Source organism: Sphaeramia orbicularis, chromosome 14, assembly GCF_902148855.1.
Source record: "Sphaeramia orbicularis chromosome 14, fSphaOr1.1, whole genome shotgun sequence".
In the NCBI taxonomy this organism is placed as follows: Eukaryota; Metazoa; Chordata; class Actinopteri; order Kurtiformes; family Apogonidae; genus Sphaeramia; species Sphaeramia orbicularis.
This window is the reverse complement of record NC_043970.1, coordinates 29761682-29782218: the sequence shown is the minus strand read 5'-3', so window position 1 is coordinate 29782218 and position 20537 is coordinate 29761682. Positions and strand designations below refer to the sequence as shown.

The 20537-nt window shown below is 35.8% G+C and overlaps 1 protein-coding gene across 2 annotated transcripts; it reads right to left on the bottom strand.

The window, feature by feature from the left end:
* Window positions 1-1907: 1907 nt before the first annotated feature.
* On the bottom strand, window positions 1908-17627 carry slc47a1 (solute carrier family 47 member 1). 2 transcript variants are annotated; one of them, XM_030153282.1, is made up of 17 exons: window positions 17404-17627; window positions 16977-17078; window positions 14416-14484; window positions 14189-14337; window positions 13622-13664; window positions 13264-13308; window positions 13079-13176; window positions 12355-12452; window positions 12133-12246; window positions 11447-11514; window positions 7511-7619; window positions 7324-7399; window positions 7160-7229; window positions 6890-7022; window positions 4313-4407; window positions 3838-3942; window positions 1908-2902 (listed from the first exon to the last, which is right to left on the bottom strand). In XM_030153282.1, exons 1-17 carry the CDS (start codon window positions 17608-17610, stop codon window positions 2528-2530), a joined length of 1956 nt encoding a protein of 651 aa, XP_030009142.1. In that variant the 5' UTR covers window positions 17611-17627; the 3' UTR covers window positions 1908-2527. The 2 variants fall into 2 exon arrangements, with proteins under 2 accessions (XP_030009142.1, XP_030009143.1); XM_030153283.1 differs by lacking the exon at window positions 16977-17078.
* Window positions 17628-20537: the final 2910 nt, after the last annotated feature.

Below are 20537 nucleotides of genomic sequence, written 5' to 3'. Positions count from 1 at the left end.
AATATAAATTCTATAAATATGAATGGGACAGCGCTTTGCCACGTGTCATGTAACATCAGCTTGACAGTGCAAAAATACAGGGAGATTTATGTGTCTTTCTCCAAATTTCTAGCCTGTCCAGGGTTTTCTTTTTTCTTTACACGCTGTATTCAGTTATGATTTGGTTTCACTAAAGCAGTAGCACATAACTTATTCATTATGGATATTTAATGCAACTAGACTGCTCCAGACCAGACAAACAATCAGGTTCAGTTAATCCTGGCATCTTATTTGTTCAGTTCACACTCACTCTGACCACAGTTTTACACTTAATTCATGTTCTTGTAAATGTACTTCACTTGGCTTATATTATCCTGCATTAAAGGGTCAATATATTATCTTTACTGACATCTGGTGGTAATGCTGCAGATTTCAACAACGCAAACAAACCTCTCTCCCTCTCCTACAGTGGCTACAAAAAGCACAAAAGGTCCTTTAAGTTGAATGAATGTTAAGTCTCTTCACCCTCATATGTACAAAACACACAACCTCAAATCAGAAAGGTTGGAAGTGTGTGTTAAAAGAAATAAAATAAGTGGTGCCAGGCACAACAAACTCTGCCCCTCGCATGTATTGTAGCTTATTTAGGCATCAATCCAGCTGATGTCATCATGTCTATGAGTGTGCTGATGTCAGTATATCAACTGCCTCTATATATGTGGCAAGTTTGAAGTAAACTGAAACAAAAATGACATTTTTATAGACATTTGAAATGTCACCCATTAAAAGTAAAAGGCAGAAGAAAAAAATGTTAAAAATTCATAAAAATTAGAAATTTGACCTACTTTTTCATAAATGTAATCACCTCTTTTCTGGGTCGCTTGCAATCTATAATCTAAATTTGGTATGAATTCAACCAGTAGTTTTACTGGTACAGACATGTGAAATTTTGCCTTTTATAAGTAAATGGGAAAAAAAAGATTAAAAAAAAAAAAAAAACATGAAATATTTAAACTTTGACCTATGTTTCCAAAAATGTAACGACATGTGTTCTGGGTCACTGGCAATCTATAAACCAAATTTGGTATGAATTCAACCAATTTTTTTGCCGCTACAGATATTTGAAATTTCGCCCAATATAATTGAATGGAAAAAAGAAAAAAAAAAAAGATTTTAAGAATTCATAAAAAAAACAAAAAAACTGAACTTTGACCATGGTGGTGATAGGTGATGATATATATATATATATATATATATATATATATATATATATATATATATATATATATATATATATATATATATATATATGTATGAAATGATGAAAACTACAACTGAAAAAACATTTTCGTTAAACCCAAATAAATAAAAACACTGATTAAAAGAAAAAAATTTTAACTAACTGAAACTGTATTGTGTGCTTAGAAAACTAACAAAAACTTTTTAAAAATTATAGAAAAATTCCCTTTGTTTTCATCTTTGTCAATGTCGGATTGATATGAAATCAATTTATTTCATTCAAGCAATTTTAGCTGGTGGCAACACACAGTCTGTCACTTCTTGTCACTTGCTGTTTAGAGTCGTCTTCTCGTCCCCACTCTACCTGGCAACATGGAGACTAAAGTTGGGAGAAAGCAGCAGAGTCTTGTATGGAATTTCTTTGAATATGACGGCGAGGAAGATAAAAGATATGAAAAAACTAAAACTAATACTAAAACGTAACTAAAACTATGCATTTAGAAAAAAAAATAAAACTAATAAAAACTAGCAAACGTGCTCTAAAAACTAATTAAAGCTGAATTAGAGAAAAAAAAGTCAAAACAAAATAAAACTAAACTATAGAGAAAATTCCAAAATTATTATAACCTTGGTCACAACACTCTAGAATCAGGAAAAACTCTCTGGGTTGTTTGTGGATTGTTTCAGACTAAACACTTAAAAAATTTATTTACAATTCATTGATCATAGTGCTCTCACAGTATTAATGTTACTGGCCACAGATTTGAAGTAAAAAAATAATAATCAAGTATTAGTAATTAATTGTCTGTGTCTTGGCTCAAACTGATACAGTAGAAATACATTTTTCTATAGTTATACAATGTATTACATATTTACATGTACATTTTACATCAGCTTTTAACAGTCAAATCATATAAAAGTTAAGATATTAAACGATTCATAGTCAGTGAAAAAGACAACATGTCAACATAAATCACAAGATCTCAAAATCAGAAGTGAAAGAACATCTTTGTGTGAGATGAATTTGTAAATACGTCTTGTCGTCCCAGCTGAGCGCCTCTAACTGAGCAGGCTAAGACATGATCTTTGGAGCAACACCTTTGATTCTGCCAGTCTCGCTTTGCTCCTCATGAGACCCTTTTGATATTGCTTCTGGCTTTCTGCGGAATGGTTTGGCAGACTAGAGCTGCCTCAGACATTACTGACACATATTTCTCCACCAAAGACACCCACCAGTCCAGAACAGCTGAGGTTTATGAGAAAAGCTAAACCTCTTTAACAATAAATGGTCCATTTGTTAGGGGTTCGTTTATTGGTTAGTGGTCAGGTCCAGTGGGAGGAGTGGGGTAGGAGTGGAGTCATTGGCCCAGTTCAGGGTAAAGTTGGCTCGTATGTGAGCCGACGGTTCTGGTGCAGGGAACGCAATGTGAAAGCCAACACCTACAGCCAAAATCAGAACTGAAATCAAGACAGTGAGCCCTCTGCGTAGAATCAGCTGAGTGACAGAGAGCGGTTCTTGGGGTTTGGATTTTGCAGTGTTTTTGCTCTGTTCAGCATCCTTCTCAGCCCCTCCTGTGTTTGTACTGTTGCCCTCGGCTTCATGAACCACTTTCACCTCCTGATCCTGAGTGTTGACAGAACTGTATCCTTCTGTTGTAGGAGCTTCTTCACCATCCATTTGGGCCTTCAGGTTGTAAAGATACTGGTATTAATCAACACAGCACATGGGTTAATATTTAATTAAGGGACTTTTTGAGTTACCTTTACAGGATAACATAGTTGACAGGTATAATTGACATTTTTGCTATTTTCAGGCCTAAAACCAACATAACCATAGCACCACATGGCATTTTTACAGAAAGATTCTTCTAAATATCATATATACAATTGAATAAAATTGAAATTAATTTATAAACATATTGTAGTAACACTGTTGACATAAGAGTGCCTTGACTCACACACTACTTTACATTAAATAACTAAGGATAAGGAGAAAGAACATATCTTGAAGTCTTGCCTGTGTTTTCTTCAAGAGGAAATGACATCATGTGGAGCAGGTCATGTGATTTGGAATTAACACACTTCCATCAGAGGTGTTTTTGTAATGGTAACTTAGTTGAAAGTGATTTCTCGGACACAGATACAATTTATTATTTTCCATATAAAAAATTATATATGGCCAAAAAAGAAGTATCTGTCACGATTATCTCAACTTAATAAAAAGAACACAACCACAACAGTTTTTGAATAAGCTCATTTTATTATTGTTTCGCAAATTAGAAGGTAGTTGTTATTAAATTTGGACGGTTATTTAGTTGATATTTTATCTAGTCATTTATGGATTATTTATTAATCATTTATTAATAAGTGATTGTTTCTGTAATTAAATAATTATGGAATTTTCAAAGACATGATCATAATGAACATAAAAAAAACATTAGGGTTTTTTTTTGTTTTGTTTTGTTTTGTTTTGTTTTTTTTACGTTTTTATTTTTTTTTAAAGATGTATGCAAGATATATCCCATGGATTTCAAAAGTCCCTCAATTATATATTGACCCACATACACAATAACAGATTTATCTCACACCACATATATAAAGTATAGACTGTACACTCACTGTATTGTTGCTGACAGTAAAATCAGGCACCATTCCTTCATTCAGGACTGTGCTCACAGGTCGCTTTGGTGTCACCAGCACTTTCATCCCAGCTCGCTTTAGGGCCTGAAACATTGCATTGATATTGTGACAAACATAAAAAGCACAATTTATTTCAGTCAAGCACTTTGAAATATTTTAGTCATCTTCAATACTGTTTGCTAATTCAGCTGTCATCTGAAAAATAAATATTTAAAAAAACTAACAATAAAAAATGTTTATTGATTCATATAAACAGACATTTAATTTAAAAAAACTGGGATGAAAATATAATCAAAGATGTCTGTGAGCAGTTTTTCTACTGTAGGTTGATTTAAAAAAAAAAAAAAAAACTTAACAGAGTGTTTCATGTGATAATCCCAATTCTATTGTGTCTTTTAATCCCTATTGGAAATGTCTGAAGTCCGTGTGTTCAATAAAGATAACAACAGCCTACCTTCCGCGTAACTTTCTTCCAGTCGAGTTTGAAGATTAGAACAAGGAAGAAACCCATCTCAAGGATAACGCATATGAGGAGGCCGAGCCACAAACCTAACAGAGCAGACACACATACAAATATATACAGATGCACAGTCTTCACTTAATACAACCATCCTCATTTATATCATGATTAGTAAAAGATTAGATTTTCATGGCTCCCTTGAGTTAATAATGACCGATGTTACAAAATACAGATTTCACAAGGTCAGAGCTAGAGTTGAATGTGCATGCACTTGAGTGTGCAGGTATGCATTTATCAACACATGCACACTTTAAGTGGACAGCAAAGCGTTTCAGTCTGGTGGGGGGTAAATGGCGGGCTGCAGGGAAGGAAATTAAGCAGAGGCTGATGCAGAAGGGCCCAGTGGGTTTGTGAACTAACTAATGAACCTGGACTTAAATATAGAGACAGTTTCTCACTTGTGCTGGCACGCCGCCACTTTGCGTTTTAAATCGAGTTGTTTACAGAGTGATAGATAAATGTAAAGGGTAATATTTTTGTCAAAGTACTGTAACTTATTACAATTTTTAGCCAGTCACTAAGTGTTTAAAAAAAAAAAAAAAAAACATTAACAAATATTGTCCATAAAGGCTGAAAAATCCTGGAAACATAAATTTAAACCAATACTTAATGGTCATCAACACTGAAAGACATTCTTGTCTGACAACATGGACACTCTCCTTTTATCAAAACTAATATGTAAAGAATATGTTTAGATAATATCCTACTATTATCACTGATATTTTGATGATGAATATTACTAATCATTATTACTCCTCAACACTACCTATTGCTAAAAAGGTTCAGTGCATCAGATGTAACGACATCTAGTGGTGATGTTGCAGATTGCTCTGCACTGCCACGATTCTGACCCTAATGAATGTATTTGACTACAGTGACTAAAGTCTCTCATTTGAGCCAGTTTTTATTTCATCTGTTCTGGGATGATTTTAATTCTATTCAACATCCAAAGGTCAAATGTAACAGTAGTACACCCTGTCATAAAATGGATAAATAAGGAGGAGAAGGAGTCAGTTTGGAGCTGCTTTGAAAACATTTGTATGCAGCCCACTTCCTCTGTATAAACAGCTAATTCTAAGTTGTTGACTGTATATAATTTGTGTACTGAGGAATGGTGATTGCACCCATTTTTGAAGCCAGTGGTTTGTGTTTTGGCTGTCACCATATTGCTGTTTTTGGCCCAGAAGAGACCATATTTGGATGAAAGAGAAGGACCTGCAGGAGTCAAAGGACTCAGAGGTGAGCTAATGCTTAAGCGCTAACTCACTGACTTGGTAAAACAGTAAACTTCATCATGCATTGTGTAATTTTGTAATTTCACAGTCTTGTTGGTAGATCCTGTAACAACAACTTGTCAAGTGACTTTCAGGAAACGTATATTTTACTAAATAAACTGAAACTATGAGCTGTCATATAGACCTGTCAATCAAAGCATGAGATGACAGGCAATGAAACTTTATTTTTAACCTGGTATCTGATTAACAAAGAAAAGAAAATTAAGATGAACCACTGAATCACTTATTAGAGGTTCCAAATAAAATATGAGACCAGAATGAGTACTGGAAAAAATGACTGACTTGGTATTTTTAGAGAAGTTCAGTGTAAGTAAGTGTATGGGAGTCAGAGTTTTTGGAGTCACCTGCAGTAGCCATCAGCTGTGTTACAACCTTAAGACACCTTTACATTGGCTTATTTTGTAACTGAGGTCATTGACCCTTATTGTAAGGTTGTAAGGTGCAATGATTCGCATTTTCAAGTAAATAATATTAGATTATAGTAATAATGATGATGATGAATAATGTGAACCTATCAAACAACTCATGTTTAAAGCAAAACAGCTTGATTTCTGACAAAACTCTGAAATCAGCTACTTGGAAATTAAACTTTACATTAAGATGAGCATAATTATTATTTTGCCGGTGTCTAAGACCCATTGGACCTGGCCTTTGGCTTAATGATTAAATTTGAGACTTTTAAGGATTTTTTTTAATGATTTTAAGGACCTGGACTAAGTTAAGATGACACCACTGTTGCCTTTGTTGTGAAAGGAACTTTATGTTTTACCTTTTTCTCTGAGAATTGATTTTCACTGATCGGCTGAATAGCGTTGCCAAATAGCTGACTGAACTGTCATGCGATCGATTGGTACAAAAAGATTTAGTTTGGGCGAGAGGGAATTATCCAGAGCTGACACTTACAAGTAGGAGCCCAGACTAGACATGACAGACAAGATGAGTTGTACACTCTCAGCTACACTCTATGACTTCAGGCTACAACATGACATGAAAGCATTACTACCTATATAGCACTGTAAATTCCAGCAAACATCTGTTTATAACAGTGTGTTAATGTCAATTAAGAATCTGTAACAATCCATGTAATTTCTAATCTCTCATTTAAAGAGTACACAGCTAAGAAAAGTCATCTTTATTAATGTCACTAATGCCATTAAGGGAGTTAATACACAGGCTTGTTTGCAAAAATATACAAATAAAAGGATAAAAGCATTACCTAATGTTCTGAGCTGTGCTGCAAACATCAGAGCGATTCCTACTGGCAGGCCTATACAGTAGTAACTCACTAAGTTGGAGAAGGCAGCAATTTTCTGCATCCCAGCCCCGACAAGAATCCCCGAGCAGACACACTGAAAATACACAGATTGCAAGAAACAAAAGAGAAACATTCATTCAACAAAACAAGCAAATAGCTCGGTGTACCCTTCAACACAAGGGCTCAGCGTAAAACAAGACAAGAGCATTTGTTTGTTCTGTAACAACATACCAGAACTGCATCAAAGAGTTGTACAAATGTGTAGACTGTGAGGTTCTGTGAGACAATTTCCACAATTTTACTGCAGGCAGATGAAGAAGAAGGTAATTACAAGTTAATTAACAGTAGACTTTATTTCAGACACAAATGAGTGTGTGTGCTGGGCTGAAACTCACTCATCAGAAGTGAATATGTAGCCGATGACAGACTTGGAGCTTGCAATTACAATACCCTGTAACACAGCAAGCACCCCTACAGCAAAGGAGATAAATATGGGAAATGTTATGAATGGACGCTCACTTCTGTCTCCATCTACAATTTAAAAGGTACAATAAAAGGTCAAAAGTATCTTTCTCTTTATACCTGATAGAAACAGGGAGACTTTGCAGGTGACTATAGCTCTGGCAGTGTTTCCAGCCCCGAGAGCATTACCAACACGCACACAGGCCGCTGCGTAGACACCTAGAGGGAACTACAAGTAACACATAGGGTGCGCATATGGGAAATATTTTTTGCTTTATTCATAATATATTTCAGTAAGATACACAAAACAATCAATACCAGTTTAAAATTTATGATTCAGTCAATACTGGAGCCAGTGTGATTAGTTTACTGCATCCAAAGTTTAATTATCCACTTTTTAGTTTGTCATAAAATATGTTTTTGCTTTGTTTAATCTGTGCACAAACATGAATTAGAAATTATCAAGTTTTGGGGGAGGTTGCTGGTTGAGTTAACTGCTGGTATTTAGTTGTGGTGATCTTCCACAAGATAACAAATCACTCTACCTGTCTGTGTCTCCCAGTGAACAGCCAATGCATGTAGGTACATTCAGAAAGCCTAGTTTTGACAGGGCCTTTTAATTAACTGGGGTATTGCACATGTGGGTAATCTACAGCCCCACTAAAGATTGGGTGGTTTCACAAAATGAGAATGCACAATTTCAGACAGACCACAGGATAGCTTTTTCCCCCTGTTTCTATTCTTTACTAAGACAGGATACCATCTTACAGCTTTAGCATAATGAACAGGGGTTATTTCAGAATTGGGGGTACGTTTCGCGTCTCCCAGTTACACCCTTTGTTTTTTCTCCCCGGACAAATCTTTATTGAATCAGTTTTTAATAATAATACTAATTGAATCAAAGTTTAACAAATAATAATGCTTTTTGTTTATTTTTGACAAAGTGTATACAGAAAATATTAACTTAAGAAGTCCCACCCCATCCACAATTGACTGTCTTTGGCTCAGGATTCATACATCGAACCTGAATTACAATGAAATAATTTAATATAATTTTCTTTTTTTTGTGCTCACTCTAATAACATCAATAAAATCAATTGCACAGAATATCTATTTTCTGTATTATATGAAATTTCAGTATTAAATGAATATGTGTTTTTTTGTCTGTCTATACATTCTGGTCAACTCTGTTATCTGTGTTATAAAACGCCATAAAAATCTCCAAAGCATTCATATAAAAACATGAGACCTGCATATTGTGATGTCACTTCCTCTTGCAGAAAACATGTTGAAGGCAGGAAGGCATATCATTTTTCTTCTCCCATTATTTTGTACAAAATGTTTAGGATACGCCGATAGTAGATTAATTACTTGTCAACTCTGTTATTGTTAAATCATGGTGAATCAATCATGAAACCTTTAAAAACCAATGATATGATAAAATCTTAAAAAATTCTATTTTTAGACATGCCATTAGTATCTCATTTTCATCTGGCACATGGAGTTAAGGTCAAAAATGGAAGAAAATGTCATCTCTGTTATGTCAACTCTGTTAATGGTTTAATGATAGCAGACACTTGACAGTGACTTACAGAGTCAAATGCTCCTAATCTTATTTGAGTATTTTGAGGTATTTTACTTTTTTATATACACACATATATTCACATTTATTATGGTTGCTGACTCATATACTATAAAGGGGACATCAGTGCTATAACTTTCCAGTTTAAGGGAATTGAATCATATGTTGTAGGTAAATGAAGATGAAGCTGTCAGCAGCAGAAAGGCAACAGCAATACAGGGAAAGCGAGATGCCGACTCGGTAAGGAGAGCAGAAAATGTGCAAAAAGACAGAGATAGACGGAGCAAAAGAAGTGCAGGGCAGACAAGCAGAGTGGCAGATTTGAGTAACAGGGAGCAAAGACAAAAATGCAGGTATTGTAGAGAGGCTCAGCAGAGGTTCAGAGCAGGAAGGCAGAGAATTTCAGAGATGACACCACCACCAAGTCCAGAACCAGACCCTGAACCACAGCTATCCAGGTTAGATTAGTACCTGATTACATGGCTACATAGGTCCATGAGTTTATAATTATGTTCTATAAAGTAACTGTACAGTACGTTACAGATAGGTTGAGACGTGTTTTTTATTAGGGTTGTCAGTGTGATAGTATGTAACTGAACTGTCCAGTGTGTTGTGTCTTAAAGGCACATTCTGTAATTTATGCATGGCTTTAAATAAAGGTGCACTTTTTAGCAACAGATTTTGGTAAAAATTTTGGTCTTCTAGATAGGCAATGTTCTCTTTTTGTTCTCACCATAACTGATATGATGCCCACCATAACTCTAAAGACAAGCCTGTTTTGCTATTCCTTCTATCAAAGCCTCCATCTTCTTTGTTTGATGACATGATTTCAAAGTAATTTTATAGTGCACCTTCAATAATAAATACTTATTTCTTGAAAAATGTAACTCATTGATAAAGAAGTGGGACTTTAGGCTAGTTAGTGTCATATCAGTACTGGACTCTTGTATGTTTTGTCTGTCTTGTGTGTCACTTCCTGTTTTATTTTGTAGTTTCCCTCATGTGTCTTGTCTGGTGTCTTTACTTTCCTTTTGTGTTCACCTTTTACCTGATTACCTTACTCCTCCCTGATTGTCTCCACCTGTGTCCAATTGTCTTCCCGCCCTCTTCTGTATTTAAACCCTGTGTTCCCCTCAGTTAGTCGCCAGTTCGTATTCCTTCCTCGTGCTGTGTTTACTTACCAGCGATTCTCTGAACCTGTTCGTCTGCCTGTCTGTTCGTTTCTGACCCGGTTTGTTCCTCGACTTCTGAGCCTGCCTGATCCCTTCCTGTACCTCTGCCTGATTCTGCCTCACTGGTTTTCGACTTTTTGCCTGGACTCACAGTTAGTGCTTTGCTTTATCCCCATGTACCGTTGCCTGTTTTTTGGATCCTCTGTGTATGACCTGGTCTGTCCCCTGACTCTTCTCTGCTTACTCCTAGTCGGGTTCCCCTGGTGTGCTCCTGACCCGGGCAGAGAATTCCCCTTGCTGGTCTCGGACGCCGTGACGAACTCACACAGTCTGACCTGCGAAGACTCCTTAAAGAAACCTTTTTGTAAACTGTTAATCCTGTCCGTGTTTAATAAACACTCATTAACTTTACTCCTGTCTGTTGGTTGTGCATTTGGGTCCAAGTCTTGTGTCTCTGGTTCTAACAGTTAGGCCGTGTTCTCATAAGTTAGGCTAAGTCCTAACTTGAACTAAAGAAGAGTGAATGCGTCATATGATATCACAAATTGTGTCAGGAAAGATATCAAAAATCGTTTCTACATTTTTATATGTTTTTAAAGGTTTCAGAGTCTGTCAGAAATGTTGTTGTTTTTAACTATGGATGGTCATCTCTGTTATTCATTGTCCACTCTGTTAACATCAATGTCAACTCTGTTTGTTAATGGTTTTGCTTTAAAAAATGATTATCAGGTATGTTTTACTATTAACAAACTTACTAGAAGCTGTGTCCTAACTGCCATTCTTCCTAAATGAAATTTCAAAGTATTTAATTCACCTTTACAGGTATGTTTACAGAAAATGCACATCCTTGCGGCAACATGTCAATTAAATGTGATGACATTTTTACTCCGAAACAAAGTTTTTATCTAATCAGACCAAAAATTTACTTAATGGATTTAGAAACACAATATCTCTAAGGAAAAACTGTTTTAAATTGTGTGACCTTTGTTAATTTTATGTACTGTACTCGATTTGTCTGCAACAGAGTTGACAAATTTTTCTGCAACTACATTGTTTTTCATATTAAAAGTTTCAAATGTCACAGGTTTATGTTCAGCAAATACTAGAAAAGTTAAATTTAAAGTGTGTTCTATGAAATAAAGTTTAAAGAAAAAAGAAACACTCCCAATTTTTGTTTTCTTTCTCCATGTGAAATGTACCCGCAATTCTGAAATGAGCCACAGACATAAGACTGACATTACTTTGTCTGGTCAAAAGAAAGCAAAAAAGGATGTACATGAATATATGAGAGCAAATCCATACCATGTATGTAATGGCGCTTAGTTCCAGTATGACATGTTGTGCAGCAAGATCCACCTCACCAAGTGAACCTGACAGAGTAAGATGGAAATTTAGATATTTGCACACATACACTGTATTTCACTTTTGATCACTGTCAGCTTAGATTAATGTCTAAACTTTCAGCTCTCCTTGCAGTGTCAATGTTAAAGAGTAAACCGAAAAAATGTCTTATCATATATATATATATATATATATATATATATATATATATATATATATATATATATATATATATATATGTGTGTGTGTGTGTGTGTATATATATATGTGTGTATATATATATATATATATTTATTTATTTATATTTATGTGTGTATATACATACAATCTTTGCCTGTTTCCAATAATTCCAGTTTGCTGTAGCAGACATTATCCATTCATTATGTGTTAATACACTGTTTTGTTTTCAGACACATTCCTGGTGACCTGGTGCCATGATTACATACTTAGTCACAGTTACACAGTATCTATCAAGAATAAATCACATTGTCACAATCATTTCATGAAGTAAAAAAAAAAAAAAAAAAAATCCAATTTTATGGACATACTATATACCATAAAAAGGTTTTCACATCCTTGTAAGCAAGTATTAAGTAATCTGTTAGTTGTGATCTGTTTGTGGTTGTCAAACACACTCCGATGCTTACCAGCAAGGAAACCTCCAATCTCCCAGATCCACCATTCAAAGCAAATCATAAATACACTGGGAATGGCCAGCTTCATATAAGACCCCCATTCCTGCAGACATTCAGTAGACCACCCTGCAGAGTCACAAAGAATAACACTGACTAACTGAGAATATTTAAAGCTGACATTCTCATCGGTCAGTCGTCTGTATAACATGCACTGTGGACGTGTAAAGGCCTCACCACCCCATGTCTGCACATGAAGCTTTCTCCACCGGATGTAAGCAAACAGCAGCAGGCAGATGATGATCTGAGAGAGACCATTGGCAATTGCTGAACCACTGCAAACATGCAAAATACAACATTTGTGTATACACAGCATTTTAAAAGGGGTCGTCCACCAGTGACTCCATCCCTGTGGGGTCACAAGAGGTCACTGAGATATTTACACTATACCTTAGACATTTACAGTAAAGTTCTAGAGTTATATATGAAGTCGTCTTTGTATGCAGTTGATAAAACTGAGGATATTTTTTTATCCTATGGCGGTCTGAAAATAAGCTTAGCAGGAGTCCATGCCAGTGATAGGAGGGGAGGGACAGACCCGGCTGCAGAGATCTGATTGGATGAGTTAAATGCTTGTTAAATGAAGTGTTTGTCCAGCTGGTCCAGGATCAAATCTGCCAGCGACCTCTCTCTGGGTCCTTCTAAATAAAAGACAATAAACACCAGTCGATTCCTGACTCAATTTTAATATCAAACATATGCAGATAGGTTGAAACCTGAGGCTAATGCATAGGGCTGTGCATCAGCAACAGTCTGCGTCTACTTGAATAATAGTAGCGTTATGGCCCTTTGCAACATGAAAAGTCACACAGACTCCACTTGTTTTATTTTACTGGCTATCAAACTTAAACCCTGATTAGATCGCAAGAGCAACACAAAGTCCATCAAAGTCCATACGTACACGACACCCAGCTGCAGGCTGATGATTAACACATAGTTAACCCCCAAGTTAAATATGTTTGCTGCTGCTGCTGTGTACATCTGTGGCAGAATGATCCCCTGAAAGAAAAAGGACAACAAAACTACTGTCAAATATTAAATCTGGAGAGCTGTTGTTGTCTACAATGTGAATAAAATAAAACTTACTTGATTTTGTAAGTAAGTGACCTGAAGCTGATGCAGGAACATGGCCTGTTGTAGAGAAAGACAGATATTTTTAAGAAAGAGTACTATTTCAGCCAAAATGTAAGATCCTCCAACTGAATGTTAGTAGGCCAACAGAGAAACACCTAACTGAGTTGAACACCACTTTATGTTTTTGATCAAAGTTGTCATTTCAGAGTATAAAATACACTTAAGGTCAGTGTCAACCCTGCAATGAAGTTCCACAATTTCCATTAATTAATTTGCAGTTTTTGAAAGATATTCCTCACTGACTCCCACACATCCTTCAATCAGTACTATCAATACAGTAATTTAAACTGACTGAGTTCACTGCACTCACAGGAACAGCTGGTAGAAAAGCCATCACATAGAGCTGGGCAATTCTGGAAGCAAAGAAAACAGTCATTAATGCCAAAGTCAAGAATGCAGGAAAACAAACACAAAGCAAGTTTGTAAATGTGTGTGTGCAGGAGAGATGTTTGTATCCTTTTTAGTTTAGTGAGAGTATTGCAATAATTACATACAGCAAAAAAAAAAAAAAAAAAAAAAAGGAAAAGCTTGTATCTGTTCACATTATTATTATTTTGTGTTATTATTTTTATTGTTATTATTTTTATTATTTATGAGATTTTTGCCTCCTTGTACTGTTTTCTAAGTAACATAAAGAAAACAAGAGGAGTCTAATAGTTATTATTTCAGCTTTTCTGAATTCACATCTCTAGCTAAACCGAATGTATTATATTCACATACCAGACTCCAAAATCTTGAGGAACTCTACAAAGTTCAAAAGTTAATGTAACCACCCACACATACAATAGGCTAACTCTATGCATAAGGAACACACAACGTTTCTGGACATCTAATGTATTAATGCATCAGTTTTCAACATCATGTACAATTAATTTACCTTGCGACCTCATCTTCTTGTTGCATCAGACTTAATAAGTTGTAGGAGTTGATAAGAAGAGCCCAACAAGGCAGACAAAACAGCAGCAGGATCAGTGAACTTCTCTGAAGAATTACCCCAACACGTTTCATGTTTTTACTGCCAAATGTCTGAAGAGCACAAAAATGACTGAGATTTATGAATGTCAGTACACATAATACCAATATATGTAGACAAGTTTTGCTCACCTGAGAAATAAGCGTGTCACAGGCCACAGTAAGGCCATAACCTGTTGAGGTCGTGGTCAAATTAATGGTCTGAAACCAAATAATAAAAACAGCATGACAAACCTTCTTTAATCATTGTGCCTTTTGCTCATTTACAAAATCCATAATTGCAGGATGTTAATGATTTCTGGACTCCCAGCTTCTCATTTTGCTCTTACTTTGTAAATGTTCAGCAATAAATACACACAAGGGAATGAAGAAAACCAAGTACATTCTTTACACATTGGTCAGTGTCGAGCAGGTGCAGAAAGAGTTACAGAAAAATATATGTTCAGGCAGAAGATCATTTTTAAGCATAAAAGATTAAAGATAAAAAGACTACTGTGGTTAAATGATTTAACATAAGGAACAGCAAAGTTGGCAAAGTAGTGTTATGAGAAAAACTGGTAAAAGAGGAAGAGGACAGAGGAAAAGACAAACAAATTTTAGGAAACAGCTGAAGATTGGAAGGTAAATCTGATAAGAACCAATGACAGCAGTCTGTCGTGTACTACCATTTCCTTAAAACCTCAACCAATGAGTGTGATGGAAAAGATTCCATTGTACCACTTCTGACACAAAATGGGCTGTACTTTGACGATGGTGGATGGTAGAAATTAGTGCTTCATTTTGCTCACACTTTTTCCTCCTAAGTGTACCTATATTTGGTATTCTGATGACTCACTGTGAACTTGACTGCACTGAAGATGATTTAGAAAGTCATTTAAAGAACATTTTGACCGACTTCTACACTCCACATCCATTGTGCCCTACTCTCAGTATATCATTATCCCATACAGGGGACATGGACACCCTGTCCTCAAAAACTCAGGCACTTCAGACACAGCTATAGAAAGCAGCTAAATCTGCACAAGACCACAAACACCAACAGGGCCAGAGATGGTTAAAAAAAACAAGCTACTGAAATTGATACTGAGAGGATCAATTCAATTGGTATTCTCAGAAAAGATGTCATGGATTTTAAGCATCTGCTCATGGCATTTAAATGGCATGAAAATAGATTATAATAGTTTAGGAATAATTGCTATGTTGGATATTTCAAAAATTACCAAAACATAGTCCAGGTCAGGTTTGACATTTCTATGGCTGTGTGATGACAAAACTTAGAAAACTTTATGTTTTGATATGAAAAGACTTCTGTTCCTATCCTATTTAGTGAGAACTTCACAGAGAGTGTGGTGAAGACTACATGTCCAGCCGAATCTATCATTGAACACTAGAACAGTCCATCCTGAAACACATACAGACAGGTGACAAATTAAAGCAAAACCATAAATTTGTCTTTCTAAGTTGCCGAGCAGTTTCAGTCCTCCTCCGCATTGATTCTACACTGTCTGAACTCAGCTGAAGGGATAAGCAACATTCTTCCAAAAATCACTTTGTGTTTTGATGATGATTGATGGTGTAGATGGTATTGCGCTGTCTAACACTTTGGTGCAAAATGTTCATTTAGATTGAGATCTGGTGACTGTGAACACAAATAGCATGTGATTCATGTCATTTTTATTCTTATCATCAGTGACCCCAGGATTATCATTCTGAGGGGGACCAGCAATTTATTTTATTTATTTATTTATTTTTTGCTAAGTCAATTTTACTAAAAAGCAAAGAGTCAGAGTAAATGTTAACTCGCTTTATTGTGCCCATAGGGGAATTCAGTCTCTGCAGTTAATTCATCCTAAAACACACAGTATCCATCATTAGCATTAGCACTTAGCACAGTGAGCTGCCAATGAAGGTGCTTGGGGGCTAACTCCAGATCTTCATCAGCACTATTGTAAGGGACACAGACAGGAGAATTAACCCATATGTATCGGGTTTTTAATGGTAAAAATAGCTGGTGAGGAGATTTTAAAAATTTCCAAGTCAAAGAAAAGGACTAGTAATCCATCTATTTTCAGTTATTATCAATGTAGATGCCTTGAAAACCAGTGCACGTAGGATAAAATCAGATTTGTTTTCCAATGTTAATGATTCATGATGTGCAGTAATAAAATGGTATGGAGCAATATACAACGTCTAAGAATAACAAATTATCACACTCTACCCATGACAATCACTGTAAATCCAGGCCTTCCCGAACATTAGCTGAACAATTGGACTAATTAAAAACTGAATGAAACCTTACCAATTCTGCATTATAAAAATGAAAACATAACTATTTATGCACTCATAAAATTAGCCAAATTCAATCAAAAACAATCACCTGTCTTTAGTGTCCATAAGATAATCTCTGTTGTTTTAAATGAAGTGTTTTTGTTGAAATTCTATTGTCAGGGCCCTGTTGTCAGTTGGGGGCTTGTTGACGTACTCAGCTAAACCAATCAATCCATCAATCAGCTGAAGAGACCACTGTACTTATAAAAATATGTAACTGCAGAAGATTTTTTTGTGATATTTATGTTGTAAGAAGTAATAGTTAAAGGATAGGTAATAATCAAGGATGGAAGAAGGGTAATAGGACTGTGTTGTGGGTGAATTAAGTGACATTAGTATATATGTGTATAGAGTATAGGTGGTACCGCTGAGGCCAGTGCATATCCAGCCAGTTCTGCATTGCCAATGTGACCACAGAAAATGGTGATAACAAATGGCAGTAGGAAGCTGAGAATCCTAGACAGCAGCTGCAATACACAAAAAGAGAAATCTAATATATCTATAATAACATCCTGTCTGGTGAGATATTGTAAAAAAAAGTATAGGTTTTATTTAGGTTACAACGTCCAAAGTACTTAACAAAGTGATTTCAGGTTAAAGCCAGAAAATTTCACTAATATGTGCCATTGTATTTCAGTTTGTACAACTCCAACTAGTAGCTGATTGCACTGTTATGTAAATTTTCAATGAAAAGTAACATTGTGAGGCAATGGAATGCAGTAAATGGATCATACCACTGTATGAACAACACACAAGCACTCCCCACCAACACTTCAACTTTCCCCTACTCACCAGTGGACCTGTGAGCCGCAAAACATGGTAAAGTTCTTCTCTGTAGGCCAGTGGTAGCCAGCGTCTCACGCATGCACACCGAAACAGTTTGGAGCTGACTGCAGCCTCGTCTCCCTCGACCCCTGCCGTCTTGGCAACAGAAACCCCAGCAACAAGCCCTGCACCCTGTGAGGGGTCTGCAGGATCTGGGGAGCCCAGCTTCTCCATTCAAACACAGAAAAAGCACAGAGGAGCAAGAGAGACGGACACAAGCCAAAGGACAAGGGAGGGAGGGAGTAAAGAGAGAGAGAGTAAGGGGAGAGAGTGGTAGAGAGAATGAATAATAGAGAGAGGGAAAGAAAAAAGGGAGTGACAGGAGTGGAGGAGAACAAAAGTGTTTTTTGTTGTGGGTCGATACAGAGCTGATAAATGCATCTAGATGAACAATAGGAGAATAATGTGGCTAAGTATGCATTTACAGTAGACTATATATGTATACAGAGTTGTCAGCTGTGTATTTGTGTGTGTGGTCTTAGTGGGCTCAGTAGTAATCTGATGAGGAATGCCTGCTTGTATAAAGTATACAAAGAGTTTTAATGAAGTAAAGCTTCAAACTTTTCAATAAGTACAGACAGCAATAATGTTTGTGTGTGAGTTGTATCTGCACTGAACAAAAATATAAATGCCCCACTTTTGTTTTTGCTCCCATTTTTCATGAACTGAACTCAAAGATCTAAAACTTTTTCTGTGTACACACAAGGTTTATTTCTCTCAAATATTGTTCACAAATCTGTCTAAATTTGTGTTAGTGAACACTTCTCCTTTGCTGAGATAATCCATCCACCTCACAGGTGTGGCATATCAAGATGCTTAGACAGCATGATTTTTGCACAGGTGTGCCTTAGGCTGGCCACAATAAAAGGCCACTCCAAAATTTATCACACAGCACAATACCACAGATGTCACAAGTTTTGAGGGAATATGCAATTGGCATGCTGACTTCAGGAATCTCCACCAGAGCTTTTGCCTGTGAATTGAATGTTCATTTCTCTACCATAAGCCATCTCCAAAGCTGTTTCAGAGAATTCATGAAGAAGAATGTGCAAGGAAAATGGTGGTCACACCAAATACTGACTGGTTTTCTGACCCCCCCTGGACCACCCAATACAGTAAAAGTGCACATTTTAGAGTGGCCTTTTATTGTGGCCAGCCTAAGTCACACCTGTGCAATAATCATGCTGTCTAATCAGCATCTTGATATGCCACACCTGTGAGGTGGATGGATTATCTCAGCAAAGGACAAAGGAGAAGTGCTCACTAACACAGATTTAGACAAATTTATGAACAATATTTGAGAGAAATAAGCCTTTTGTGTACATAGAAAAAGTTTTAGATCTTTGAGTTCAGCTCATGAAAAATGGGAGCAAAAACAAAAGTGGGGCATTTATATTTTTGTTCAGTGTACCTCTAAGTGTACCTTGACCCTTCTCATGTAGCTGTCAGATAAAACAACACAATTGCACATGTGCTAAATACTATGTTTGCTTTGCCCTGATGCAGCTTTGTAACAATAATTTATTATATTAATATCATGTTAATGAATGACCCTGGCAGCACGGATTTAATCACTGGTAATAATCGTGAGTTTCTTGAAAAAGATCCATGGTGCACAGTTGACGTTTTATTAATGTCACAAGCACAGATTTAGTGTGTGTGCGTGTGTGTGTGTGTGTGTGTGTGTGTGTGTGTGTGTGTGTGTGTGTGTGTGTGTTTGTCTGTCAGTTATATAGGTTACCCGGTGCTCAGTTGTGCAATAAAACACAAAGAGCATTTGCTTCATATCCTACACTGTTGCAACTGCTGCTCACCTTTGATCTGACCTGACCACACGGGATCTATGGGAATCTGACACAGCACAAATATTCTGAATACAATAGAGAGAAAAATGTCCAGTTTGAAAATGTTACAATAATTTTTGTATTTTTGATCAGTTGTGACCAAAGGTTTTAGCAGTGACACATTTTCTTTTCATAATTTTCACAGTCAGCACTTATTAATACTGATAATACTTTACTCTTTTACATATATTTTCTCTATATTTACTAATTTATTAATATTATTTTTAATGAGTGAAACTTTATATATTTTTATGTATAAATTTTTTAAAAATTGCATATTTTTTAGACTTTTTACAATTGACTATTACTTTCAATATCCCTATCCTTATGCCACTTTATCACACCACCATTCCCTATCATGATACTAACAAAGGATTATGTTTTGTTGTCTTATCTTATCTTAGTTTTTTCCACATTTCTGAGGTACGTTGAAGAACAAGATCAGCATTTATTAAGTTTCAAAAACTTACAGGGGTAAAAAAAAAAAAAAATCACATTTATGTAAAGAGTCACTGTCAAAGCTTTTAGCCATAACTACAGTACATACACATATTGTTTTTGTAAATTATCTTAATATTAACATGTTTACCATTCATACTTAAATATTGAGTCTTCATTTTCTCATTGTTTGCATGGCTGCTTGATGACAAAAAAGTCTTCTTGAATCTTGAAGTAACATGTCAGTAAATTAAAAATCTTTAGCCAGATCATGTATAAATAATCTAGACTGAATTGTCTATTACAAACAAAACAAAAAGATGAAAAAAGTTATGTGTTCTACAGCGCATTACAAAAGTCATGTGTTGCTTTTGAATATCATAAAAAAACCAGGGACACATCTTTCTTTCTACAGCATATTATGATAGTCTGACATGCCTGTGAATGTCTCAAACATAAATAAAAATTTCAGATCCATTACATCAGAGACATAGAAAAGCCACTAATAGCTTCATAACAATAACAAAATAACAAATGTAAAATTCTGATTCACATATTACACATGTGAAAAGTTGTTGTTGCAAAGGAAAAATAAATGATAAAATAATGATGTTGAATTATCATAGATTTATGGATAGAAGAGGTACCCACATGAGACAATACAAAGAACACAAAGAAATAAATCTTCCAAACAAATACAAAATGTAGAACCCAAGGGGGGTACAGCCTCTAATGGTTAAGTCGATGCATAAATTCATAGTGGACAAAGCTAACACACAGTGATAAAGGCAAAATCAATGAAGTAACTGGACTGATCGT

What these genes read in the sequence shown, in the direction of transcription:
- slc47a1 (XM_030153282.1), bottom strand. Translation starts at nt 17,610, where the DNA reads ATGGAGAAGCTGGGCTCCCCAGATCCTGCAGACCCCTCACAGGGTGCA. An exon ending in GATATGCACTGGCCTCAGCG is followed by an intron (nt 14,485 to 16,976) that starts GTACCACCTATA and finishes ATTTGGTTTCAG; the next exon opens with ACCATTAATTTGACCACGAC. An exon ending in AGCCTGCAGCTGGGTGTCGT is followed by an intron (nt 12,453 to 13,078) that starts GTACGTATGGAC and finishes GCATGTTTGCAG; the next exon opens with TGGTTCAGCAATTGCCAATG.